The 13,781-nt window shown below is 36.9% G+C and overlaps 4 protein-coding genes across 5 annotated transcripts; 2 read left to right on the top strand and 2 right to left on the bottom strand.

Annotated features, from left to right (window-relative positions):
- On the top strand, positions 7 to 2,161 carry LOC104699170. Its single transcript, XM_019246847.1, has 6 exons — positions 7 to 221; positions 413 to 505; positions 606 to 836; positions 1,052 to 1,154; positions 1,310 to 1,539; positions 1,656 to 2,161. The coding sequence occupies exons 1-6, from the start codon at positions 208 to 210 to the stop codon at positions 1,882 to 1,884; spliced, it is 900 nt and encodes a 299-aa protein (XP_019102392.1). The 5' UTR covers positions 7 to 207; the 3' UTR covers positions 1,885 to 2,161.
- On the bottom strand, positions 2,115 to 6,013 carry LOC104791964 (rhomboid-like protein 20). The gene is made up of 8 exons (XM_010517976.2): positions 4,743 to 6,013; positions 4,546 to 4,646; positions 4,009 to 4,149; positions 3,753 to 3,819; positions 3,141 to 3,292; positions 2,947 to 3,048; positions 2,689 to 2,814; positions 2,115 to 2,597 (listed from the first exon to the last, which is right to left on the bottom strand). Exons 1-8 carry the CDS (start codon positions 4,765 to 4,767, stop codon positions 2,430 to 2,432), a joined length of 882 nt encoding a protein of 293 aa, XP_010516278.1. The 5' UTR covers positions 4,768 to 6,013; the 3' UTR covers positions 2,115 to 2,429.
- LOC104791963 (DEAD-box ATP-dependent RNA helicase 42) lies at positions 6,407 to 9,124 on the bottom strand. 2 transcript variants are annotated; one of them, XM_010517974.2, is made up of 7 exons: positions 8,942 to 9,124; positions 8,669 to 8,831; positions 7,706 to 8,455; positions 7,546 to 7,629; positions 7,195 to 7,286; positions 7,005 to 7,079; positions 6,407 to 6,827 (listed from the first exon to the last, which is right to left on the bottom strand). In XM_010517974.2, the coding sequence occupies exons 2-7, from the start codon at positions 8,817 to 8,819 to the stop codon at positions 6,438 to 6,440; spliced, it is 1,542 nt and encodes a 513-aa protein (XP_010516276.1). In that variant the 5' UTR covers positions 8,820 to 8,831; positions 8,942 to 9,124; the 3' UTR covers positions 6,407 to 6,437. The 2 variants fall into 2 exon arrangements, with proteins under 2 accessions (XP_010516276.1, XP_010516277.1); XM_010517975.2 differs by having other exon boundaries at positions 6,514 to 6,796; positions 8,942 to 9,119.
- Positions 12,327 to 13,227, top strand: LOC104791962 (sigma factor binding protein 1, chloroplastic-like). Its single transcript, XM_010517973.2, has one exon. The coding sequence runs from the start codon at positions 12,449 to 12,451 to the stop codon at positions 12,914 to 12,916; it is 468 nt and encodes a 155-aa protein (XP_010516275.1). The 5' UTR covers positions 12,327 to 12,448; the 3' UTR covers positions 12,917 to 13,227.

Below are 13,781 nucleotides of genomic sequence, written 5' to 3'. Positions count from 1 at the left end.
GTGATCTCCACCGGAAAATTGGGATTGCCGTATCAACAAACCCTAATAGATTATTTCGTGTGGTCACCTCGTGGTAAGAGACAGCATACGTTGTCTGAGAAGTACTTGTATTGGGGACACAGAATCGATTGTCCTGGCAAAAACTGCGAGACCTGTGCTGGCTTGGGTCACCAGGAATCTAGTCTCAGGTGTGCACTTGAAGAAGCCATGTTTCTTAACAGGTAACTCAAATTTAGCTGTGAAATTGTCAAAATTTTGGCTTTTTCTGATAAAAGAGTTCTACTTTGCTGAATTCAGTGAGATCACAGTTGAGTTCTTTTTAGGCTTTCTAGGAAAAGGGTGAAGCTTTATGGAGATGAGATTAGTGTAGGAGGACATAATCAATTCCATAACAACAATGTTCTTGTTGCAGGACCTTTGTAATGCCTTCTGGAATGTGCATCAATCCAATACATAATAAGAAAGGTATACTCAATCGATCCGATAACAAAACTACTCAGGAAGGGTGAGTTCTGTAACCCGCTTCACTTGTTTGTCTATTTCGACCTTGGGGAATGTGTTTAGTGTCTGTCTCTTGACACAAGGGTTTCTTTTGAATTTCTTAGTTGGGGAGGGAGCTCTTGTGCAATGGACTCCTTGTATGATATTGACCTCATATCTGAGAAGATACCTGTTATATTGGACAACTCCAAAACTTGGCATATTGTTCTCTCCACAAGTATGAGGTTGGAAGAAAGAGGGATCGCGCATGTTCGCGGAGTCAGTCGACACAGGCTAACAGAGAGTCACTACTCAAATCTCTTGATCATTAATCGAACCGCAAGTCCTCTTGCATGGTAATCACTTCCTCTGTTCTTCTCGTTTGAGTGATTTTATGGGAATTGAATCTTTGCGATCAGATCATGATCAAGCTGATGAAATTGTGTTTACATTCGGTTCATTATTCATCAATTTGCTTATTCTCTTCTAAGTTTGATAACTTATAATCTCCTTTTAACTCCTTTGAGATTGTTGATCATTTGGTTCCATATTCTTTTAACTTATAATGTAGGTTCGTTGAATGCAAAGATAGAAGCAATCGTAGCGCTGTCATGCTTCCATATTCTTTTCTCCCTAATATGGCAGCTTCAAATTTGAGAAACGCCGCAGAGAAGGTATCATGGAACAATGCTTCCTTTAACGAGAGTATACATACCCCGCAAGATGTTATGCTTTATTCTGATGAATCTCTTGCAAAACTAAGCTTACTAATCAGTTTTTGTTTACTCTGCATCTTGATGAAGCCTTTAAGTTTTTGGTGTTGTTACAGATAAAAGCACAACTTGGTGATTATGATGCCATCCACGTTCGTCGAGGGGACAAACTGAAAACCAGAAAAGACAGATTCGGAGTTGAAAGGATTCAGTTTCCTCATTTAGACAGAGATACTCGCCCGGAGTTCATCCTTCGTAGGATAGAGAAGCGGATCCCACGAGGGAGGACTCTTTTTATTGGTTCTAATGAGAGAACTCCTGGGTTTTTTTCTCCTCTCGCCGTCAGGTACATTACTCTTTATCTGATCCTTGTCTTCTTTGACTCAGTTTTTAGATTTTTTGATTAAGGTGTGCAAGCTTATACATATAAGTGAAATGTCGTGGGATTTGCTTATACTGCAGGTACAAACTGGCTTATTCATCGAATTTTAGCGAGATTTTGGATCCTATAATCAAGAATAATTACCAGTTATTCATGTTGGAGAGACTGGTAATGATGGGAGCCAAAACATACTTCAAAACTTTTAAAGAGTATGAAACAGATCTTACCTTAACTGATGATCCCAAAAAGAACAAGAACTGGGAAATACCAGTGTACACCATGGATGAAAGAAAAGAAGAAGCGAGCTAAAGTTTCTGCCTAATCTACTCAAGGTGGTTCCAGACGTAGTATTATTACTTCCCAAGTACTTGTAGGTAAAGGCTAAATCATTGTATGTGTAAATGCATTAAGATCTGTGTTTTTGAATTCTCGAAGTTACTGATATGTAAGCTAGTCTTATCACTTCCCACGTTCTTTTGTAGTCAAGCTAAAATCATTTTATGTGAAAACAAGAAAAGAGTAAAAGAGTTTTTTCGTGCTTCCAAGCAAGTTTTGAGTGAATGCATTAAGATCTGTGTTTTTTTTTTTTTGAAGTCTTGAAGTTACAGAGAGATAAGTTTCTCAGTATTCCTCTTAACTTGCAAATTTGTACTACATAATCTATGCAATTTCCTACACTACAAACGCAAAATAAGAAGGTTTGGTCAGATCTTTGGCCGGATCATATATGCTGAGACATGTTGGCTCCAAAGGTTGGTCCACTGACAGCCGAAGAATTCATCACTGTGTTGTTTCTGAAACTGGAATCAACAATGTTTCTGGTTCTTCCCAATCAGAGTAAAACTCTTTTTGAATTAGTGGGATTGTGCTTCAAGGAGGATGTTTGTGGCAGAATTGACATCATTTCTGGCATGCATGAGCGCCTGTCTTGCTGCGTTTCTGTCAAAACCCATTGATACTAATGTAGCTATGGCTTCCTCAGATGGTTCCACACTTGATGCCATTGGAGCTGGCTGAGATCTCTGAAAACAAAGAAACGTTTTAGCTGATACTAAGAGTTTGGCTAATAGGCAAGACGAATGTTACTGAGAAAATTAAAAGGATGAGACTCACCTCTGCTCGGCGCACTGTGTTAGGTGATATAGTCCCAACGATGTTCCTGCTTGGTGCTGGAGGAGGAGCGTTACTGAAGGAGGGAAAAGAAAGCCGGGAAAAGAACGAAGCCACAAACTCGGGGAACTGTGATGTGTTGAGACATAAATTTAAGGTTACTCTAGTGACATAGAAAGAAAGCTAAGAAGCCAGCAATCTGACAGAGAGATAAATAACGATGTATTTGTATCTACTAAAAAGGTTAGAAAGATATATAACCTTTGCCTTGCGGATGCCAAGGATGTTCAAACGATACAAGGAACCGGCGATTATGCCGCAAATTCCAGGAAAGATGGATCTTTTCCAAGAAGATAGTAAAAGCTTCAAAAAACAATCCAAGAAGATTATCAGACTGATACTAAGAACACTAAACGAACAACAGATAGTTACATTAAACCTATGGTATTGTTTACCTGAACTCCTGCAAGATATATGAATGACTTATCAGAGAAGTTGACACCAAATACGCGAAATCTCGTTGAAACAGGAATGTCCAAGTAGAAGGGTATAAACGAAGCAAATATCAGGCCGTATGGTCCAGAGGTCAGTAAGTTTGTGGTGGTATCTGGAAAAAGAAACAACAGATAGTCACCTTTATAATAGATACAAGGTCAACATATTCCTTAGTGAAGTTAAGTTAAGTTTTACAATGTATAAAATCTATAGCAGACACGCCAGGAAAAAAAAACACATAATCTAAATTCTGGACCAGGTGAAAATCCAGTAAACGCTCTTCATGAAAATTAGAGCAAATAAAAAACAAGGACGGATATGGAAACTAATTAAGATCGTCACAGGGATTTAAACATAATTCATAAGCTCCTATATAATATTCAGAGCACCTCAATCCTTCCTTGTGCATTTTTCCCTTCATAGTTTTTGCAGGAGTGTGGTAATGAAGCTAATTTACAAACCAACAACCAAACTCTTATTTGTAACATTGGTACCCCAACTATTGCAAATCTTACTAATAAGAAAAAGACGTAGAATTTGAAGAGGCTGTCCTGAAAAAGAATGATGGTTACCTTTAAGCAGCGATAGCAACAAGACCTCTAGTAGTAGAGATACACTCCCTGAGAACAAGAGAAAAACCTGCAGCAGCAACAATACTATCTCATAAACCTTTTGTAAGCAGAAGGAAAATAGTGGAACTTCAAAAGAAATTATCAGCAGTAAACCTTTCTAGTTACCACCAGTTTGCCAAGCGGAACAAGAAACAGAAAACACATGAGGATATATCTACCAAGTAGAGAGATTTGAGCTACAAGCATCATGACTTACCGAGTACTTATTTGAGCCAATCTGTCTCTCAAAAACTCGGAAGTAGTATAGCAAATACAATCCAAACATCAGTTCCGGTGTAGAGGAGAAGGCAAAAGTCGACAGGATTAACTTCCATATCCGGAACTTCTCAAAAATATCCTGTAACGAGTTTGGAAGAAGGTTATATAAGAAACTGTTGTAATTTTGAGATATTAGATTTACATAGCAACTAAGAAGAGATAACTTCGGATCCTGAACTGGGAAGCTATCAGGTTACTGGCAAACACAAACAGATAATCCGATGCAAGCTATCGAACTACATCACACTTGGACGATCAAAACAGTAGGGCGCAAAACATCATTATTAAGCACCACAGGGGCTAAAGTATAATCAAAGTGTCAAAATCATCATTATTGTTGGAGAATGTCAAAATCGAACAAATCGGGGGTACCCTACCTAGTCCACCCAGCAAAATCCTAAAGTAAAACTCCATAAACAAAATCTAAAACCTGAGTAAAAGAAATCACAATAAACCACAGAAAATGCGAATATACCTGGTAAGACAAACCGAGCTTGGAAGAACGACCTTGGATCCCGAAGAAGACAGTGAAAAGAGCACTCGTGATGACGAAGGCTTTCGTGACCGGAGCATTATCTACAACATCGAACAAAAACTCAGAAATCGACATTAAAAGAGCACCACGAGAGAAGAAACTGATGATCAAGCGGCGATGGCAGGACGAATACGTACGGAAACCGGAAGGACCGCCGTTCATCTTCGCCGGGCGACGAAGAAACAAATCGGTGAGCAAAATCAAATCAATCTGGGATTTTCGAGATCGATGCAACAAACAACAACAAACATACAACCTTTTGATCTTCTTTCTTTCGGAGAAGCAATTCAATTTACTTCAGATATTAAAAACATCAAATTTCAGAAAATATGATAAAAATCATTATTTCAATCTTCACTTTTTTAGTTGGCAAAATTTTGACAACTTTTTTTTTTTTTTTTTTTTTTTTTTTTTTTTTNAGTGTTTTATCGAGGGTATAAAAGCCAAAGTAAACAGGTTAACATTACAAACCTAAGTACAACAGGCCAACATTAAAACTAAAATAAACAAGCCTAAAAAACAAGCCAAATAAAACACAAGCTATAGGCCCAACTAATAAATCTTTCCCTGAAGATTGAAGAGTAAGCATTGGAACACAGAACACGTGGCAAGAGAGAAACATGATGGCTGACACGTGGGAAGTCGAAGAGTTGGAGTCGCCGATCACCGACAGAGGGAACGTCGCCTGGAAACTTCAAATCCGGCCGAAATCGTCGGAAAAGAACAAAAAAATCTCGATCTACACCCAGAGAACAAGGCGAATTCCAATTAGCTGAGAATATGACTCCACCTAACGCCAAACTTCTTAATCTTCTTCTTCAAACTATAACTTTTCAATCTTCAAGAAATTAGATCTACACCATAAACGAGAAGCCCAAGGATCTGCAACTTAAACGAGAAGAAAGCTATCGAAATCGATAACAACAACTCATGAATCGCAGATTATTCAAACCCAAACGAAAAAGACAGAAAAAAAAACTAAAGCTAAGCCAGCCACCGTCGCTGGAAGTGAGCCAACCGTGCTGGAAGTGAGCCAACCAACGGTGTGAACGACACCACCGATGTCGGAAGGAACGCCAGCCACCGTTGCTGAAAGAGCCAACAAGTACCGGAAGCAAGCCGACCAACGGTGTGAAGGTCACCACCGATGTCGGAAAGGAAGCCAGCCACACGCCACCGTGAAAACGAAAACGGTGCTGGACAGTAAGCCGGACAACTCTGCTGTAGAAGCCAGACGATTCCGGAAGAGTAATCGGTCAACAAATGCTAAGGAAGCCATCGTTGCCGGAAAATTTTACTCATCGCTTTCTCTCTCTGAAAAATTGAGAGAGGGAAGAGAGAGAAAGCTATGTTAAATTTTGACAACTCTAATTTGACCAATTAATTAAAAAAAAAACTCTATTAGAATAGTCCAGAATATTTCTTAGCTCTATAGAGAATTTAACAGATTGAAGTAGGTAAAAAAAAAAGAGGAATTACAGTGATCAACACATGTAAGTTACTCATCAGTTTAATTAGGGTAACACACTACATATGTATCAAAATTTCCATTTTGTGTGATTATTAGAGTCAAGAAGAAGAAAATGCAATCTTTGTTTGATATCGAACTGATCAAGGTTATATTTGAAGTGTTTTTAAATTGTTTTTAAGTGCTTAATAGAGACTTACAGTCGTTGTTGATTTTTTTTCGAATTTGAAGCTTCTAATTGTATCTTGAGATGAAGTCAACTCGAGAGCTTAACATGAATCTGAAACTCTAATTGTTTCGTTTATTAAATTAAATAACGATAAACTTACTGACTTTAGTATCATTTTGAGTAAAGAAAAAACTTCTACGACAAAGAAAATTCAGCAATAAGTACAGAATATGCGTCGGTGAAAAAAGATTTTAAACTCAAAACCTGGTTACTGAACTTAATTCTTACACACATGGAGATCATCATAGTTAAGGGCTTCAACAAGAGTAGTAGAGTACAACAAAAAGGAGATGCCAAAAGAATCCTTCCAAGGAGACAAGAGTACAAGAATGATTTACCAAAGAGGTTCAAAGACCTAACCCTACGGTTCGTCCATCTCTCCTCCTTAATCCCGCTGTGTACTGCTTCTCTAAATCCATCTGCAACTCTTTCTGCTTCTCTACCTCGACTTCGCTTAGGTTCTGCTCTTGGTTTACCGTACTCGCTTTCACACCCTACAATGATGCACCAACGCAACCTCAGACTCTGAAAATGTGTTAGTATTATTACTTTATACACAGCCAAATTCTATGCTTTTAAAAAAAAAATATGAAACTTTGAAAAATTCTGGAATCATGCCCTATATATCATGATGATCACTGAGGTATGAAGACAATTAAAGGAAGCGAAACATTTAAGTAGGGAAGGAAGGATGAGATTTACCATAAGTTTGTTGAACTTTTCTTGTCGTTCAGGGTCACCAATTAGCGCACTAGCACTATCCCAACGATGAGCAGACTGGTTCGAAGCAAAATAAGCAAAAGTAGAATCACAAGAAAATTTGTGATTTTACGGTTTATATCACTACATTTGTATTTACATATCCAAGTAGGGTCATCATTCATTATGATACCTCTTCTGCTGTTGTGCTTTTCTTCTTTCCCCACAGTAACTTCTTCTTTTGATCTGTTGTCAGGTAACCCGTTCCAACAAGGTTTTTGTTCACTGAATTCAACGAGGAAAACGGTTAGGTAAGAACTAGGGAAAAGTAGACAATGAGTAGGCTTTTGTGTAAGCATTTTCAATTGGAATACAATGTTAACGAGCTATATAGGATGTCACATAACTTTCAATTAACTATTTTCAGATGGCAAGATCACAAGTATACAAAGGCAACAAAAGCAAGGACAAGTCGAATCCGAAAGTCAAAATAAATGAAGAGAAAAACCCTAGAAGATTTAGAATAACATCATAACAGTATTACCTAATTCAGCAGCCTGCATAGCTGCAACTTTGGCAGCATCAACATCACTAGGGGAAGGCTTTATGATTGATGTCTGCTTCTCTTCTGCGGTTGCAAAATAACTTTAGAGCAAGGAGGTATAAACCACAGAAAGAAAATATCTGAAATTTAAGAGTCTTACCATTACTACTGCCATGAGTAAACTTCTCTGAAATGAACCCCTTCAGTTTCTTAGAATGCGTATCTCGATTCTCAGTTGCCAAACATTTCACATCAGGACGGTCTCTTGGAGATTTGACATGAACATCCTTCTCCTTGCTAATCTCAGGGTTGCCATGTTCCTTTCTTTCATCACGGGAATAGCGGTCACCAAAACTCCAGCGGGAGTCTCTTTTCTCATCCTGAAGATCTCTCCCCCGCACGAAACCCGTCTCTCTTTTTTCGTCTTGAAGATCTCTCCCCCGCACGAAACCCTTCTCTCTTTTCTCGTCTAGAAAATCTCTCCCCCGCACGAAACCCTTCTCTTTACCCTCCACTCTTGAGTCTGCGTATCTCCAGCGAGATGACAAATCTTCAACTTTATCGTTACTATTGACTCTATGTCCAAAGTTGCTATACTTATCACGGGAATGTCTGTCTGAATCAATTCTTGACCTGCTAAGTTCAGTCTCTACTCCTGTACGGTCAATATGACGGCCACCCCTTGAATCACGGCTAGATCGAGGTGCATCACGCTCATATCTGCTGTACCCCTCACGCTTAGAACAATAGTTATCATCATCCCTAGAGTACCTCTCATGTTTATGTGAATCACCTCTACCATAGCGACTGCGATCAGATTCCCGCCTATCCTCTTTCCTCGAATGAAGTGGTTCAGAATCTTTCCTAATATTTCCCCTAGAATCAGAACTCTGATTACGTTCAGGACTTCCTACAAAAGAAGAACCAACAATTCTAAACTGAGCTACGGCTAGAGATGAAAGAGGAAACAAAACGAAACGACCAACAAAGATGCACAATTACATGATGCAATCAAAAACAAGAACTCCTAAGCGCCGTTCATCAAAATACAATAACAAATACGCTAATAATATTACAGTCTATAATAAGCTATTTGGAAAAAGAATTGGAGATACGAACTAACCATCAGATGAAGAAGAGCCATCGTCAGCTAAAGCTCGGCGGCGATATTTTCTACTAGCACCATCATTAGAAGGCTTTCGAAAAGCAGCCGTGGTATCACCATCACCATAACCATCATCATGATGCGGAGGTGAATTCAGTTCTGTATCCATTGAGCTTTACACCTGAAAAAAAAATACAATTGAAGAGAGACAATTAGTAATTGGCTTCAATGAAAAAAAAGAAACAAGACTGAGACCATAACTTCGAAATCCGAAAGGATGTTTTTGCTCACCACCGGAGAAATTTTGCAGCAGAATTTACGAGATTGGGAGATCGAATCGAACAAAACGAGAAGATAGATTCCGAACAATTCAACACTCTTTCAGTTTATTTACCAGTGAAATTATTAATCGATATCTCTCTACAAAAAATGTTTAGGGTTCGAAGAGGGAAGATATTTTTTTCCTCCGTGCGATCGATTCCTTACAATCAGATGAGGCGGTGAGACTTAATGGGCCGATAAAGCCCATTTATCAGCCTTTCATGGGCTGGTTTTACACTCTAACTTTCGGATATATACACTAATCTTTTCAATCAGTTGACCAACATGATGATGAGTTGATTTATGAAATTAAAAACATTACTATCGTATAATACTATAATATTGTGGACCACCGAGTTTGACTCCTTTCATAGACTTTTTTTTTTTTAATACTCGACATGCTTGCTTGCATTTGCCCAAAATGATAACTCTTTTTTTTTTTTGTTGAAACGTGATAAGGTTATCAGCAATAAATTGTCATCTCTTCATGATAACACATTTGTCCATCTATCATTGGCGTGTGTGTCCAATGTCATTGCCAACTAAATGGGAGTATATGACTTGAATTTTTGCTGGGCCATGTTCTTTTATGATAAGAATTTTTCTTGCTAAAAAAAAAAAAAAAATCGTCTTATATAACAATGGACTCGCAAGACCTATGAAAGTAATGCAGGATCGGCGCAGACATCAATTTTAATCTAAAGTGAGTTAGTTCCGCCAGTGAATAAACAAACAGTAAAACTTTAAAAAATAAAAAAGACGACAAATGAGAGTTATAAATCAAATAAATATTTTCTGGTTTTTGGTAGGAGGAGAAGATGAAAGTTTAAATAGATAAGATCTAATTAATTGTTTCTGATAATAACAAAAAAAAAAAAAAGATGATGTGTTTGTGTGGCCATGCATGTTCCTTTCTGATAGAGATATGTATAACTAGCCAGAGACTAAAACCTAGGCCATATCAACAGCTATAGATTTTTTTGCATTCGTCATAATCATCGCGTATACATGATTTTTATGGTATACGAACTTAATTAGTACGACGTTGCTACTTTTTAAAAAAACTCAACTTTGTTCTACTAGTTTCTGAAACGTTCTAATTATTATCTACGTTGATGAATGTGAACATGATTCTCTTGTTTTTCATGCATGTCTATTGATCATATAATCGAATTACACACCCCGTTAAGGGTAAAAAAAAAAAAAAACAAACCCCTTTTTTTCCACAAAGAAGCAAAAGTCGTTTGAATCCGTTTACTTGGAAGTCAACCCATGTGCTCACTAATCACCCAGTTTCCAACACGTATAATAATATTTTAAGATCTAATACATATATAGGAGGAGTTTCATGCATACTTGTTGTAACTTGTAAGTATTTGAAATATCTAATACGCAGCGTATAATAGTCTAACTTGTAAGTATTGGTTGTATTTTAAAGCTTATGTTATCTGTGATAAGAAATTTAACGTTGAATAATATGTAATTAATAAGTAATCGTGTGGGTATTGGGTACTTAAGAAGACTTTATTTGGTGATAAACTTTATTCGACAAAGAGATAAAAGTGGAAATATTAAATGAATTTGTCAGGAGAACTGGGAAAGAGGGGTCTACCGTACGTCTACGTTACACGTGACTTGACTTTCTTTGAATTTTTTTTTTGAAGATCTTTAAAAAGATGCTTTTAATCTTCTTTTTTTTTTTTTTTATCATATCCTCTTGTTCTAATCATATTATCAACCACCTATATAAGCATTTGATAACTCCCTTTTTTTTTTGTCTTATCGTAAATCGTAAATATAATACTACAATATATTGACTTTTTTTTATTCCGCCATACATCACACGTCAATTAAGTATTAATCACTCATATTTGTAGCAAAAGAAAAAGACTTGTTTTTTAATTAGGACGAGAGATTAAACAGAGTGATAGTGAGACCACACTGATGCTACTTGCTTTCTTCCCACTTGCCCACCTGGACCCCTCATCTCCCCTTCATTTCTTAATCCTTACTATAATTAATACTATTCACTTTTTTTTTTCTTTTTTTTTCTCTTAAATTATTGTACTGTTTCTTTGTTGGCTATATATATTAATTAGTACAGTTTTCATCTATAGATTATATAGTTTGACAAGAAAATAGAAAAGAAAAAAAAAACTGTAAAATAAATAGATGAGAACTTTGAAACAATAATGGTTTCTCTTGTTATTGTAGTTTGGTTATATGGTCACGTGAAAAGTAACATAACCAACAAGAAGAAGTATCGTACTACGGAATTAATAATATGATATCTATTTGTAAAAGTGGAACTTTTGAGAGAACAGAAAATACTGTGTCTCCTATATTCTCGAATCTGTTTGAATAATAAAGACGTTAAGGTAACCCAACGTTCGTGCTAATCAGATCATTTGAAATGAGTGCATCTTAAAATCACTTATGATTGAAAAAGGTTATTTAACAGATTCAATTGAAGACAATTAAAGTTACATAAGCAACAACTGAGAGCACAAAAACCAAACTCACTTATCTAAATATCTATAAATAAATAAAAATTGACTTCGAACATTAATTCGTATTAAGGAAACAAAAACATATGCGACTTTTCTCATTTTTAGAAATATTTTTTCCATTTCGCATGACCAGTTTTTTCGTGACGTAATCTCGTAAGAGTTATGATGATATGTATTCTTGAATCTGTTTGAATATTAAAGACCAAACTAACTCGTAGGAAATAGGTAGGTTAGGTACCCACATCGTTTGTGCTAGCTAATATAGATAATCTGAAGTGCAAGTGCATCTCAAAATCACTTACAAATTAAAATTTTAGTTAACACACATTCAATTGTACGACATAACCAACAACTGAACACAAAAACCAAACTCAATTAAGGAAACCGAACTTACAAAATTGACTTCGAACTTTTTCGTATTAAGGAAACAAAAACATATGCGACTTTTCTCAAAGGTTATTTCCATATATCATTCATGACTAGTTTTTAGTGACGTAATCTCGTAAGAGTAATGATGATGTAATATATGACGTTATATATCTTCTTTTGATTGAGAGTGGTATTCACGTGGAGGAGGATCAACGAATAGCTCCATCATCTCCACCATATATATGAGCGCAGCCGCGGGCTCTCGCCTTGATCACCACTTAAAACCTTTCTTATACTTTTTTATGACCACGCGACTATTTCCTCGAGTGAGATGCACGTTACACTCCCTAAAAAGTTAGATATTTCGAGTCATACCCACCTATCAGAAAACAGGTGAGGCACACGCGCCGTCATTCAATACGTTTTGTTTCCTTTCATCTGCAACCTCTCTTTCCTATTAATTTCCTCTCACCTTCCAAACAAATGTAAAAAAGACAACATTATATAAAGCTCTGTCGAAGCTTGAAAAATTAACTGAAAAACAAAAAGAAAAGCAAATAAAAAAAAAACACATAAACATCTGTCTGAATCCTCTCATATGGAGTCATCATCATCGACGTTTCTTACCACCACAAGCTTAGAACAGAGAAACCCATCTCTTGTTTCAAGAAAATCACCAAAGCATAAGAAGAAGACGAACAAACCCATCAAAGTCCGTTACATCTCAAACCCCATGAGAGTCCAGACTTGTGCTTCCAAGTTCAGAGAGCTTGTTCAAGAGCTGACTGGCCAAGACGCGGTAGATCTTCAACCGGAGTCCATCTACGACTCGCCATCCTCCTCCGACCACAACCCTTCTCCGCCACCGTGCGCGGTCTCTACGCCGGAGGATCTGACGCCACGTGTTCTCCATCATCAGGAGCTGTTCGATGGTAGAGTCGGTGATTGTTACGAGCCGTTGGCTGGGGAAGAGATGTTTTTGCCACAGCTGTCGGCAGGTTTTTCTGGGTTTTTCTCGAATGGGTTTTACAATGTGAATGACTTTGGAAGCATCGATTCTATGTGACTAAAATTAGGGTTTCATCGAGTAGATTATATATAAAATTATGAACTTGATACATAATTTTAACCACCAAAGAAATAGAAAAAAAGATTTAAATTGATACATGGATAGATCAATTAACTAGGGTTTAAGATGCGAGTTATATGAGTAAGTTATACTGTACTGTATAAAGTTCTGAATTGATCTTGTTTTATATGTATTTTCTTGATTTGTTTGGTTTATTGTCCCTTTAAACTTCGGTATGTATGAATGAATATGTATTTCTTATGTAATCAAGAAGTGATATTCTATTTCTATAGTTAGCTAATAGCAAAGTACAACTCTCACACTCACATTCCTTGTCAATACACAAACACAATCGAGCAATCCCTGTTTTCGTATCAACGTAAACTGATATATCGGGTTGGAAAATTGTTTGTTGCAGTGTTGATGATTGAAAATTTGTTGAGGGCAAGTAAGTATAGGAATAACATTTATGAACACGAAAGTTCGTTTCCATAAACTCCTAACTACCACAACACTGCTGTGACAACAGCATTCATCTAATCTAATAAGCCACCCGGTACTTCAACACAAGTGAACTATATTTATACCAGTTGAGTAGCACTGTGACGATCCAAAGCAATGTTGACATAGGTATTGAGAAGAAGGCACGCGATTCTCTTAATTCATCCTGGTTTGTTGAAGGCATTATATGATTCGATTAAAGCCATCGAGAACCTTTTTCTTTGCGAGACATCTGAGAGATTCTTTTTAGTGTAGAGAACCTTTGATATTTAGGGATTCTAAAGTCACGAAAATGTACATTTGGATTTTGAGTATAATTAACGATTATAAATATCGCTTTCTAGGAAGGCTTACATATATG

Source organism: Camelina sativa, chromosome 6 (genome assembly GCF_000633955.1).
Source record: "Camelina sativa cultivar DH55 chromosome 6, Cs, whole genome shotgun sequence".
NCBI lineage: Eukaryota > Viridiplantae > Streptophyta > Magnoliopsida > Brassicales > Brassicaceae > Camelina > Camelina sativa.
This window is presented reverse-complemented; position numbering and strand designations above follow the sequence as displayed.

Excerpts from the sequence above, each read along its gene's own strand:
- LOC104699170 (XM_019246847.1), top strand. Across the intron at positions 506-605 it reads AACAAAACTACTCAGGAAGG|TTGGGGAGGGAGCTCTTGTG; the intron begins GTGAGTTCTGTA and ends TGAATTTCTTAG. Across the intron at positions 1,540-1,655 it reads TTTTCTCCTCTCGCCGTCAG|GTACAAACTGGCTTATTCAT; the intron begins GTACATTACTCT and ends CTTATACTGCAG.
- LOC104791964 (XM_010517976.2), bottom strand. The coding sequence starts at position 4,767 with ATGAACGGCGGTCCTTCCGGTTTCC. Across the intron at positions 3,293-3,752 it reads GTTGCTATCGCTGCTTAAAG|ATACCACCACAAACTTACTG; the intron begins GTAACCATCATT and ends TTCTTTTTCCAG. Across the intron at positions 2,815-2,946 it reads TTGGCATCCGCAAGGCAAAG|TTCCCCGAGTTTGTGGCTTC; the intron begins GTTATATATCTT and ends AACACATCACAG.
- LOC104791962 (XM_010517973.2), top strand. The coding sequence starts at position 12,449 with ATGGAGTCATCATCATCGACGTTTCTTACCACCACAAGCTTAGAACAG.
- LOC104791963 (XM_010517974.2), bottom strand. The coding sequence starts at position 8,819 with ATGGATACAGAACTGAATTCACCTCCGCATCATGATGATGGTTATGGT. Across the intron at positions 7,630-7,705 it reads TACTCATGGCAGTAGTAATG|AAGAGAAGCAGACATCAATC; the intron begins GTAAGACTCTTA and ends TTGCAACCGCAG. Across the intron at positions 6,828-7,004 it reads AAAAGTTCAACAAACTTATG|AGTCTGAGGTTGCGTTGGTG; the intron begins GTAAATCTCATC and ends ACACATTTTCAG.